General features: G+C 42.6%; 1 protein-coding gene across 1 annotated transcript; it reads right to left on the bottom strand.

The window, feature by feature from the left end:
• Nucleotides 1-506: 506 nt before the first annotated feature.
• Nucleotides 507-11,831, bottom strand: LOC124176941. Its single transcript, XM_046558845.1, has 5 exons — nucleotides 11,707-11,831; nucleotides 11,482-11,621; nucleotides 10,338-10,473; nucleotides 5,744-6,139; nucleotides 507-631 (listed from the first exon to the last, which is right to left on the bottom strand). Exons 2-5 carry the CDS (start codon nucleotides 11,555-11,557, stop codon nucleotides 583-585), a joined length of 657 nt encoding a protein of 218 aa, XP_046414801.1. The 5' UTR covers nucleotides 11,558-11,621; nucleotides 11,707-11,831; the 3' UTR covers nucleotides 507-582.
• Between the last annotated feature and the right edge of the window lie 920 nt (nucleotides 11,832-12,751).

The following is a 12,751-nucleotide window of genomic DNA, read 5'->3' as shown; positions in this document are numbered from 1 at the left end:
TGAGAAACCGGCGTCCGTACGAGCCGAGCTTTCGCCGTGTTCGTCGGCTAAGTAGGGCTGCATAGAAGGGGAAAATCCGGAGGTGGGGGACCGAGTGGCGCCTCGGGCCAGACCAGACCAGCCAGACGCCGGGCGTCGCAACGCGCCCTCGTCGACGTCGCCGTCGGCGTCGGTCCCGGTTTCGCTCCGTTTTACTCCCGCCACGTTGCGTCGCTGCATGTGCTCGCCGGCCGTTCCTTGTCTGCACCCACCCTCCTCTTCCTCCTCCTCATCCTTTGCCTCACCGACCTTTTCACCCGCTGTTTGACTCACCGTCATCGGCCACATGATACTTACACCCATTGTGATCAGCTGCGAACTGGAACCGAGCTCCGGCGCCGAGGGTTTTTGCCCTTGTGCTTCTCGCTTCCCGATCGCCGACACACGCACGCTCGTTTCACGTCGATATTCCCACTCGCTTCCTGATCTCTTTGATCATCTCTCTACCCTTCGACGTAGAGATGCACCGGATAATTCGCGTACTTTTCCGAGGTACAATTTTTATACCGCGTGGCGACAGCGGCGACGCGATCAACGATGGTATCAGTTGACATTTTGGCTCGATGCCGGGTACGGATTAGATCGTAGAAATCTGTAAGGAGGAGAAACAGGATTAAATTTTTATTCGATTTTAACGATTGTATGTTATGTCATGCGTTGGTTGTTTGTTTCTTTATTAAAAAATTCGCTCTTTTGCCCACGACATTTTTTTCCTGTTATTGTTTAGTCTCTTTTGTAATTTACAACGTGTGTCTGCATGTCTGTTACATAGCTATACCTAACGTACACTTGACATCGCGTAGTAACCGAATATGTTTCGTAAACACTCGGGAGTCGGGCAAATCTGTAAAGCACACAAGAGACGACACTCTGTTTTTATTATACACGCCGTATATGTGTACATTTATGTATATACGTATGTAAGCGGGCACCAAGGAAAAAGAAGGAGCAACTACGGTAATAATGAAGGGAGAAGAACAACAGATTAAAAGAACAGAACAGAACAAAATAAAAAAAAAACAAGAAAGAAAGGGAAACCGGTACGTTTACTCAAAGCTAAGAATTTATTTTCCCCCAGATCCTTTTAGCCGGGAATGAAAATTAGGAGACAATTAGCGTTGCGTTTGTCGATATATATATATATAATATATATGTGTATACATATATATATATATATATATATATATATTCTTTGAAAGGCTACTGCGGTGATCCCGATCCATCATCAAAAACCGATTAGATTAGAAACCCGGTCCATTATACCGTACACGAAAAAATAATAAAAACCTGCAGCACGCCTAACTTGCGACTGATATAAAGATCACGTCGCGGACGGATTTTGAAAATAATAATAATAATTTATTTTTTATTTTCATATAATCCAAACTCCATGCACACGTTGAACTGGTGCAATATGCGTTTGTTTTTTACACATATTCAGAATGATCGATACACTGCATTCGTATCAGCGTTCTTGTTGCACAGCCTTATTGACAGCTTGTACCGTCGGTGGGGCCTTGGGGGGGGGGGGGGGGGGGGGGGAGGGGAAGACGAACAAAGGAGCACAGTGAGGAGAAGAGAAGAGAAGAATGTAAAAAACGTTGCGCTCACTGCACAGCAGCACTGCACTGTGAAGTTCGAGACGGCGAAGTGCACACGGCGCCGTTCAGCGAGTGGAAAGTTGCGTGAGAAATTCTTCTCGCTAATAGCTTAGAATGTAATCATGAAAAGTGATTACACATTATGTATAACCGTCGGTCAGGAACTCGAACCTGATTTTATACCTCGGCTCTAACCCGCTGGTAAGTACAGAAGCTGGATAACAGAAGGAAGGAAAAGAAGGAAGGGAGCTACATGATGTGGATGGGCATGGGCAGGGACTAATGGGTCCCCCTGCAATAATTCGAAGCGACAGTAAGATGAAATAAGAGAAAAACTGTGCGGTTCATGCATCAGCGAAGGCTTGTTGCATGGCAGAAAAATGAGAAAATGAGAAAATGAGAAAATGAGAAAATGAGGAGGTATATAAACGCGAGGTCCAGCCTTGGGCGAGCCGTTCCTTCGGTCGCTGGAAGAAGGGCGAGGAGAGTGGGGGCGGGGGGGAGGGGGAGGGCAGGGCCTCATCCTCCGTAGAGATATTCCGTACTCGGAAACCCACTTAGCGTTCGGGGGGCCTTTTCAAGATTAGAGAGTAAAAGACCGACGCGACATGCCGGGGTCTGGTGGGGTCTCTCTTTCGTGGGTTTCTGGGCCCTACTATTGAGGGGGTGGGGGGGGGGGGAGGCCCAATGTAACCGGGATGCTGCGATATCCATCCTGCGGGCGAAAGTTGCGCGATGCCGCAGGTATAACGGGAGGACCTGCTGCACCGTCCTTTCGTTCGTTAATGTCCCTCTCTGTATACCTGTAATAATGGTGACCGGAGTGCAGACGGGGATCTATTACGCGTGTGGACCATGATAGATATTTTCGAGCTGCCGGGAATTCGTCCGACGGGTTGGAGGAGGGCGAGGAAGGAGACGAGGCGTTGATAAGGGAACGCGTTCGACTAAAAGAGAAAGAGGAATTGGATGCCGAGGGAAAATGGAGGCCGAGATAGCCGGACGACCGAGCTGATAGTGGAAGACCGGAACGGACAAAGTCTGACGACCATCGTGCGTGTACGTATACCTATAACGTGGATGTGTATGACGCAGCAGACGACGTTGTCGATTCCCTTGTTTTTAACCTCCATAAGTAACCCTCTAATCGCTGACGACTCTGCACGAACAGACAAATGTACTTTGATCCTTTTCACCGCGATAGGCTACGTCCACCTAAGTTTGAAATATTTCAAAGTAGCAGCAGGCAGCTTTTAGCTCTTGCCTCTGGCCACTTATTGCATGCTATTGGGATTCGGTCGCTTGGCAATGCGTCATCTGGTGGAAAAAAATCGAACCAATGCAACCAGGCTGACAGATGAACGTTGACTGTGTTTTTTTCGCGTCTGGATGGTATGAGAACAGGTATATCATTCATTACGTTTCATTAATTTATGTGACATGAGTAATTTAAACCACCAAGAATTACGATTTGCCTCGATTAAAATTAAAAACTTAGGTTATGTGGCGATAAAATGTCGCCGACAACCAGACTCTGACGTCACGAGGACATTTTCCAATACTAACGTGGTTACGCAGGTGATCGCGAAAACCAGACACGGTTTTCTAGTTTCCGTCCAATCACGGTTAACATGAATAATGCATAAAAATACCGTTCGCGTATGCAGCTGCTTTCTTTTTTCGCATCTCGGAAAATTGCCAATTGTCGTACTATATCCTCTTTGCGCATCGAGAATCGCCGATGAGCTTGCAGCTATGGGATGAAAATTAAGGGTCACGAAGAAACGAAACATCGCGTCCAAGCACTGCAGCAGGGTGCTTCAAGTTTACAGACGCTCTTCTCGGCTCTTGAAAGTCTCGAGCAGTTTCAAGAGTCAAATACGAGACGGGGTGAAGTGTTAGGCCTGAGCCCTCGCTCGCCATAAGCGTCATCTTGAAGTGCTTCTATAATAATTCTTTTTTCCTTTTGTACTTTCCCTGTTTTTTCGCTTTTTTTTCTTCTTCTTCAAAAGCTTCGATCGCTCTCGAGTATATCTCTCGGTCTCGCCAGCTACTTCGTACGTATAATCAAACTACCGCTCGAGTACCACGGCGGAATGAAGAGCATGAGTGACGAGACATTGTTGCTTGTCCTCGTTTGTCCAAATATTCCAAGCCGTACAACGTGAAACATCCAGTCGCGATTGCATTCGATTTGGACACGTTGTGACGACACCGAAATTCATACATATATGCGATTTTTTACGCCAATAATCGTAGTCCATCCCGATGGCTCTCATTATAATTTCGCTCTTTTATTTAAAGTCTCGCGAGTTATAATTCATGTCTCGTTAAGATCCGGCCTGAAGATTCGTGTAATTAATAATGGGGGGGTTTTACTCCCTGTCTGCAGGCTAACGTGTAAAATAAGTTACCGGTTTATATTCGAATGAGGCATTATCTCCGGTCGTTGAAATGCAAATGTCGATAAATCACACGAAATACGTATATACCACACGCGTAAAAAATCCCACTGCAATTAAGAACATTCGTGTATGCGTGTCTCCGTGCGTATGTGTGATATCTGTATTCCCGTATAACGCTGACAATAAACCAATGTAACGAATACAGCCGCAACGCGGCGTGGCAACAAGTGAAAATATAACAATACGGCATGACGGATTACGCAAGATATTTATGAGACGGTCGTATGAGAATCGGTGTAAGGTACTTACGTATCGCGTACGTATTCTCTTGCAGAGTTTATAATACGCTACCGGTTTTGTTTTCACTCCAGAGAGGATGCTCGACGTCGAGAAGATAATTTATTTAAACACATCGTACCGGGAGAAATTGAAATATGCCTTCTTTGTGCCTCATTTGACGGATGCACGCGATGTCCGTGTACACGTATAAGTGCAAACCGCATCGTGGACAAAGCCAACATGAAGCGGGTCCATAGAGCTACTTCTATAATGCTTATGATAGTGTAAGGTTTTACCGAGATTCAAGTGAAATTGCCTGTACCGAGGGAGTTTTTTTTTTTTACAGTTTAGACTTACAGTCACCCCTTAGCACGGTTTCAAATTCTTGTAACAATACGTCAAGGTTCGCAGCTCGAATGAAAACCTTCGAAAATTTCCTTATACGGTTGAAAGAATAACGCGATATCAGAATTCTGTGATCTTTATCGATTTTTCATGTCGCTGACAAATCCTGCTAAGAAGAAACTAATCGATCAAAGTGACTAGAATTTATTGTAAAGAAATAAATACGATCGTGATTCGGATCGTTATTATAGTTATACGTGGAGCCGGTACCGAGCTATAATGGATCTTTTATTTGAGCAGGCAAACGAGTCTCCGAGTTTTGTAACCTTCCTTTTTTCAGACCGCGAGGCTCTCGGCATGGCAAGCCACGAAGCGGAAGAGCCGCGGTCGTTGTCTTACAATAATAGAAAGTGACAAGAAACAATTGCAGACGACTGCGGAAAACGAGTATAAACTATATAAAGTCAGCGATAAAACGTCAGGCTGTACATTACACGTAACGGTATAATGGCGATAATGGATTGTTCTACGTTTTTACTTCCTCGTATACCCAGGAAATCGCAGTCAGGTTCAAAGTGGGCGTTTCAAAACCGGATCCTCCCATAACCTTTCCGTAGTCTCTATATCATGCGAAAGAATGAAAATTACAATTTTGACATTATTATTATACAATTTGCGGTATAGTCAACCGATGCTTAACACTGTTGTATTCCATTTACAAAACGCTCGAAATCGAAACATTTTTATTTGTAAACGCACTCAAAGTTAAATCACACGCACGTGTTTCTCGCGTGAAAAGAAAGCTTTTGATCCAAATTCGAAGCAATTCGAACAAATATTTACGGAGATATAGGACGGAATACTGCTAAATATGACGAAATTCGACTGGTACTAAAATTGTTTATCTCGATAAAAAAACTACGAAAGTACGTACATGTTAGTGTTTTAGGAATATCTCATACAGGTAGTATCATTCCCGCGTCCTATTTTCAATTTATTTTTTCTCTACTTCGTGGCAAAATAATGCCCGTTAGTTTACCAAGGTCGAGAAAAAATGTTTGCAAGAAGACGTACCTGGTGACGACGTAACAGGCAGCGAGAACCGAGATGAGGGCGGCCAAAGCGAGAATAAGGGCTGCCACGTGGAGGGGTTTAACCTGCCGAAGGGTCAAGGAATTCAGACCGCTGCCGTCGCCGGTAAATGCCGAAGAGTCGAGGAGTTTCTTATCGCGATAGCGATCCGGGGGGTCCGAGGATTTGCCTTGAGAGTCCCCGCTGCTGACGACGGGATCGCGGTTCTGGGTTGACAAGGGCCGACGGTGATCCTGCAACAGAGGGTCGAGGGCACCGCGGTTGCAGTAGTCGTGGGAGTCGCAGCATCTCAAATGCGGCAGTCGAACCCGGTGCTGGTAACCGGTCGAAGTGTCCTCGGACCTGGGAGGATTCTCGCACAGAAGCGGCGTCGCGTCTCTGTCGAGAATCGGGGAGAGTCATACTTTAATTATTGCAGAAATCAATTTTTAGTCACGGTTACTATACACGCTGCACAGTCATTGTTATCTATTTTCATCTTTTACCGTAATCGAAAAGAACTATGCTGAAAATATAATATGTAAACTGAAAAAATGCAGTCAACCAACCAAACAGATTCAATGTTTCGGTAACCAAAGAATATAGTAACAACTATATTCTCACTAAATATAAGTTACTCGAGTCTCGGTAGTTTTTTTTTTTTGTTTTTGTAATTCCAACAATTTTTCAATTTACCAGAAACTTCTAGTAAGTATGACAAATGAAATTTTCTACAGTGCAGCAACGCTTGAAATTCCTTCTATCTCTTTTCAATTACTCTTTCTCTCTCATCTTGTTTGAAATTTTTGTTTTTCTTTTGTTTAGAATTAGCTCAAATCCTGTGACAGAGTTTACGCAATGTGCAGGCGGTTAACATTTGGACACTTTATAGGCATTACGGTTTCTCCGTCCAGTCAAAGAAGCCGCTATTGAAGCTGTAACATGTACATACATTATACATAACCGTTTACTTATACGTAATATCTGTCTCTGAATGTTTTCTAATATCTTTTTTTCTTCTGCTTCTTCAAACAGTATTCGAGGAACAAGATGATTATCTCTCACCGCTGGTTGCAACTTTTTATTTTAATTTCCTTTTCTACTTTTTTCTTCGCATATGGTTGGCTTGATTTGAATGCCGACGTGTCAATCGCGCGAGTTCACATCTATAATACGTATGTATAGGCGTAAGGCGTAACACGAAATTCATACAGCTACTCTCCGAGAGTAAAATACTCGGCACGTACTTGGGTATAGGGATTTTTACTCAAGTTTGATCATCAAAATCTCGTCGCATTCCGATTAAATACGACGCCCTGGGCTATCGGCGGACAGAGTAATCGCTGACTCGAACGGGATTCGTCTCCGTTTTACCCGTCTTTTTATACCTCTGGCGCTTCGTGTAATGTGTACCGCATGCTGTGTTTGTACTTCATACAGTATTTTCTGTTAAACCTAGGGTATGGATATGATAATTTCACATAAAATGTGAAAGAAACCACTTTGAAAAACGAACAAACCAAACAAACGAAGAATTTACCACCGCACGAAACAGTCTGCAGAACATTGAATATATACGTATATATATACATGTATATATCTATACATATTGCACAATGAATCACACATTGAATTTGCATCCAAATACTTTTCGTACGTTAAATAACCTACGTATTAAGTACATTCCCGTCTAAAAAAATAAAAACAAAACTATTCTCGCCATTCTTTATACACACCTCCGGCACTGTAAGAACGATTTTTGGTCGTCTGCAGGTATTTCAGTATCGGTACAATCACCGAGGAAAAGAGATTGCAGTTCTGGCCTGCGGGAGGAGATAACTCGAGTAACGAGCATGCACGTCCAGTAAAAGTATGCCCATTAGGTGCATACGTGTTCATGTGTATATATAAATACAAACACGGGTGTACGTACCTGCGGCACAAAGCCATGGTCACATCGGGTGAATACACGCGCATTGTACAATGCATGCAGTATTAGCTAGGCGCAGGATATTTGCTGCACAATTCTCCGTCGGCGGTGAATCGTCTACGCGATGCACCGTCGGTCATGCAATTGTGCAGTGAGTGCAATGAGTAGGTATATACGCATGTGTTACGCAGTCGAGGATCGACATCAACGGGGATGATTTACAACTGTGAAAGATTTATTATAAATGCGAAAACTCGGAATTAATTGTTCTCGGAGCACATGTGCGCACGTCGTTTTATACCAGTTAATTTTTACCATACTCATTATTATCCCAGCGGGAGATAGCGTGATTTTATGGTATGTATACGGTACGGGATCACGGTAATGTTATCCATACATGATCGTATACGAATTTTAATCGGAACGCGAATAATGCACCGATTCATCCGCTAATTAAATGAATATCATTTCCACGTTGTACGGTATTACATAGGCATACGTATAATGATATATCGCGCAAAGATATACGTACATTGACGATGCAATCCGTTTTATACGTTGCATTCGTGCGTGATATATGATGGGAAAAAGAAACGGAAATTAAAAAAAGGCACGCGGTACATAGATATGCGATGCGAGAAGTGAGGAAGAGATGCGTATGTGTCGGTATTACGCATACCATATTTCGAAAATAAAATATCTCGCTCGAGACATCAATTACTCTGGAGAACGAGGGGTTTCAATTCTCGGTACGAGACGCTCACGCATTACATACAACACATGCATATTCCTCGGCCAGGCAATATCTCACGATTGACTTATCCGAATGTCACTTTCCGAACATGCTGCTCGCCGTCTGGACTAATTATGTCTAACGGTTGTATGAACCAGCATTATTTCTCCGTTGTACACGCGTATTGTAATTAAAGCTTTAATTTCATTGCCGGCTTTTTATGATTCATCTAGTCGTTCGGCATAGCTGTTTCATTTTTTTTTTTTCTTTTTCATGTCTATAATTTTTACGCTTCTCTACTTCGATGAACAATTTTCTTATATAGCTGGGAGATACTTGTCAATTTCTTGATCATGTGTAACGGATAAATTTTTAAAGCAATGTTTATCGCTGTACATTATTATGCAGATGAAACGCTGTTACATAATTTCACTTCAGTCATTACCTTGTACGGTTTTGGAACATCAGGTGACGCGATAATCCATAATTCGTCTCTTTTGATCGGATTATTTCTTTTAGAATATTATATGGAAATTATTATTATTATTATTATTATTATATCACTTAATCTTGAGGGAGTGTAGCCAGTATTTTCTTCAGTATTGGCCGCTTCAAGACGTATTACTTTTTCCGGGAAAAACTTGAACGCAGGCGTTCGCTATGATAGTTTTAAGTGTCATGGGAGTAAGTGTAAGGAAACTGTAGCAATACTCGCGCTTCGGTATATTGTCGAGCTGTTATAAAAAGTCAGTGAAACAAATCGGTATCTAGTGGTAAAGTGAAACAACGTTAGAGGAATATAAGCAGATATTGAGGAAACGGGAACGAACCGTCGTTAAGTGCAATGGAATTCAGGGGCTTTATACAGAATCGCAATTTCAATTAGGCAGATAATTATTCGAGTTGGCAGAGCGCGTTGCGGAATAAAGTGACGGTTTGATGCTTGCATTTCTTAATTACACGTACTGCAGTATACACGCACAGTGTGCGGTGTATATTATTTTCTACGATAAGCCAGCAGAGTCAGTGCACGTCTTGTTTCACCGTTTGGAGAAACTGTTTATAATCAAACGGCTAGAAACTTCACGTATTCACTATCTATGTATTTACTGTTAAACCAGGCGGTAAATACTTAAGGAACCTCGGTAAACTTGGCGCGGAGAATCATGCGTGTGTAAATTATGCCGCATGTTTTTTGCCATGGAAGAAAGAAGCAGAAAGGAAAAAAAAATTGATACCTTGCCACTTATTTATACGCGCACATCCAACAATTATCAAGTGAATCGAGAACTAAGGCGTAGTAGACAATTAGGCAGAGCTTTGCGAGTATCCAGGTTCCGGCTTCTTGTGCGTGATTGAGTTCAGTGAACTCCGTAATTAACGAAAACATGCTGTACGTCTTATGCTGTAGTCGGCAAGTTTACAACCACAATTCATGCGCCCCGCGCTCATCAAGCGATTGTTAATTTTTTAATCCCCATTATCGCGTTGCAACAAGTATCACGCAGGATCACCGAGAAAAACTCGTCTTCAAATTCCAGCGAGAAATATCGCAGAGGTTTAAGAAATCCAGTTGGGTGGTCAGTCCTGTAATTATCGCTGGTATGTAGGATTATTTTAAGGATTATTCTGAGAACCTTCTCACGATATGCCCGAAGTTATCGACCAAATCGAATTTATCGTTCTTCGGTTATGCGCGGAGTTCAAATATTCGAAATTGAGATTTTCCCGCGCTAACTAGGACGAAAATCCCGTCAATCCTTAAACGCCGCCCTTAGCGTTGACTGCAATCGCGTGTACACGCGAGCGTGGCGCGTTGCCTGGCGCTAGGAGCAAAGGGCACGAAAATTGTGGGCTGCCGGGAAAGAGCGGGTCAATTTGAAAACCTGGGTTATTCATGCAGGAGGGGATTGATCGGAATTAACATTACGTACTCGGTGCAGCCGCGAGTTGTCGTATTTCCTTGTCCCTCGTCTGTGAGGATGAGCTCCGTGTAACAGGCGAAACGCGTACCACAGGTGTCCTTCCCGGTTTCAATGCACGTCTTGGTTGTGCACACGCATTTCCTGCCTGAAACATGCGGGTGCTTTATTGCGTTCGGTAACGCCGAGTCTGCCTTACGCTCTCACAACTGGGGGTTCCGTTATCCGCGGGAACAACCTGGCCCACTGTTATACGCCGAGGATTGCACATTATTACGCACGCACACTGTAACGCGTTATTCTATTCTGGACGCGGGAAAACTATTCTTGAATCAATCGATGCATCCACCACTCGCCGTCTCCCACGCTATTGGATAGAGGATAGAGGAACTTTGCCAATTCCGCGGTGTCATTGACGCATTTCCTTTTATATATTTATCAAAAAAACACAGAGAAAATTTTACTCGTGGTATAGATCGTCTCAGATATCCCGAATTACCGATAATTGGGTTTGACTAATGTAAATGACTTTTAAAATGTTTAGAAACGTAGTTAATAGGCAATTAAGATAATTGTTTGTTCGTGCGATGTACTACAGTTGTTTGCACTGTAATTTTACGAACTTTTACTTTTTGTGTAATTCGGTAACTACATATTCTAAACGAAAGCCCAACTCTTCGCAAAAGCTAAGTCATTTACAATTTGTTTACATTGACTTACGGATTATAGTAGAAACGTTAAAGAAGTGTCACAAAAAATCATTTCGTTTAGAAGATGTAACGTAACGATGTAATGGAATTGATACAAGTGTTGTAAAATTTGAACCGTAGAATCAACATTTAATTGATAAAATATGTAGGCAAAATTTTAATTTTTCTTCTTCAAATTTCGGTATCTTTTCCAACCGATGGACTATCCGTATCTACGTGATTGAAGTGACAATCAAAAGACCGGAAACACTTGAAGAGATACGATTCGAAGCGAGGGATTAAGTGGCCTTTGAAAGCCTAAAGTGGGCCTGATAGCGCCTAAGTTTTGTTACGCGTTGTGTCTACACGGTAATAATGCAAAACGAAATAAAAAAAAAAAAAAAAAAGGAGAGGTCACGTGATAGAAGGTGCGTATGATAATAAGAGGAATAATTGATGAGCCTTACCATGTACGGAGAGCAATTTAATTGTAATTGAGATGACGATTGTTGCCGCTAGTCGCACGCCTCCCAGTCTCGCCATGTCGGTGTAATTACAGTACGGTGTTTAATTAGCCGGTTAAAACGTGCCGCATGTTCGCGTACGCCTATAATAATACCTATATGTAACGTACTCGCGATAGATATGCAAATGATACATATTTTTTTCCCCGAAAGAAACTCCGTACTGACCGAGGAATATTCGTCTTGCAATTAGACTTAAGTATCGGATGAATCCCGTCGAAGACGTGGAGTCAGGAACCTCGCCGTCTTCTCGTCGACGCGGACGACCTCGTGACACGAAAGCTTCTTTCAAAATGTCCACGTAGTCGCGAAGCCTCAAGATGATGTGTACTTGCGATGCTTCTCTAATTTTAGTACCTCCCACCTAAGGCGCGCTTCACCTCTTCCTCTGATCGTGTTCGAAACACACTTTTCCACCTTATTTTTTACCACCTCCTACTTGATCTTAATGCTCATGGCGCCCGGCTTTCATGCCGCGGAATTATAACGCGTCTCGCGCGTTTCACCCGCGCAACCCTCTCCGAAAATTTATTCCCATCCTATTTTAATTCCATCATCACGGACATTATTGGGTAATACTTCACCCCTCTAATGTGCGGGAAAATTTGGTCGCGGTGCTTTTGATGATACGCATTGCCTTTGAGCGACCCATTTTGCTTTTTTCCTTTCTTACATATTTCCGAATTTACTTTAGTATTTTCGCATTCACCGTCTCGACTTCGCACTCGTTGCTTTTCATTTTTCTCCCTCGCTCTTAAAACCTCCGAGTTTATTATATATCTAAAAAATAAGCGTCACGATTATTCCTTTACTATTTGTAGTTATAGGTATAATAAGCACAACCAAACCGACGTATAGAGCAGAGTATCTGCTCAAAAAACTCCGAGAAAAATATAATTATTATATCAACGTATGTTTAGTTTAATACTTTCATTCGTTCGGCAAAAAATATAGTCACGATCTTGCGGTTCAGCATGTTTTTTTTTTTTTTAAAACGCCTCAATCCTGCCAATCGTTGCAATTCATCCATACATGTTAACAATGAGCTGGATAAAACGCGATTAAACCATTCTCCGTGTGCATAGCGAACGGAGACCAAGGACTTTGAAGTCAATTACGTGTGAAATATTCATTGCAATTTACTTTCAACTTACATGCAAAAGTGACGTCAATATTTCTGTTCTCTTTCGATGAATTTTTTTTTTTTTACTTC

This window comes from Neodiprion fabricii, chromosome 2 (assembly GCF_021155785.1).
Source record: "Neodiprion fabricii isolate iyNeoFabr1 chromosome 2, iyNeoFabr1.1, whole genome shotgun sequence".
Classification (NCBI taxonomy): domain Eukaryota; kingdom Metazoa; phylum Arthropoda; class Insecta; order Hymenoptera; family Diprionidae; genus Neodiprion; species Neodiprion fabricii.
Note: the sequence above shows the minus strand (reverse complement) of the source record. Positions and strands in the feature narration are given on the sequence as shown.

Excerpts from the sequence above, each read along its gene's own strand:
- LOC124176941 (XM_046558845.1), bottom strand. The coding sequence starts at position 11,557 with ATGGCGAGACTGGGAGGCGTGCGACTAGCGGCAACAATCGTCATCTCA. Across the intron at positions 10,474-11,481 it reads TAAATTGCTCTCCGTACATG|GCAGGAAATGCGTGTGCACA; the intron begins GTAAGGCTCATC and ends CGCATGTTTCAG. Across the intron at positions 6,140-10,337 it reads ACAACTCGCGGCTGCACCGA|AGACGCGACGCCGCTTCTGT; the intron begins GTACGTAATGTT and ends GATTCTCGACAG.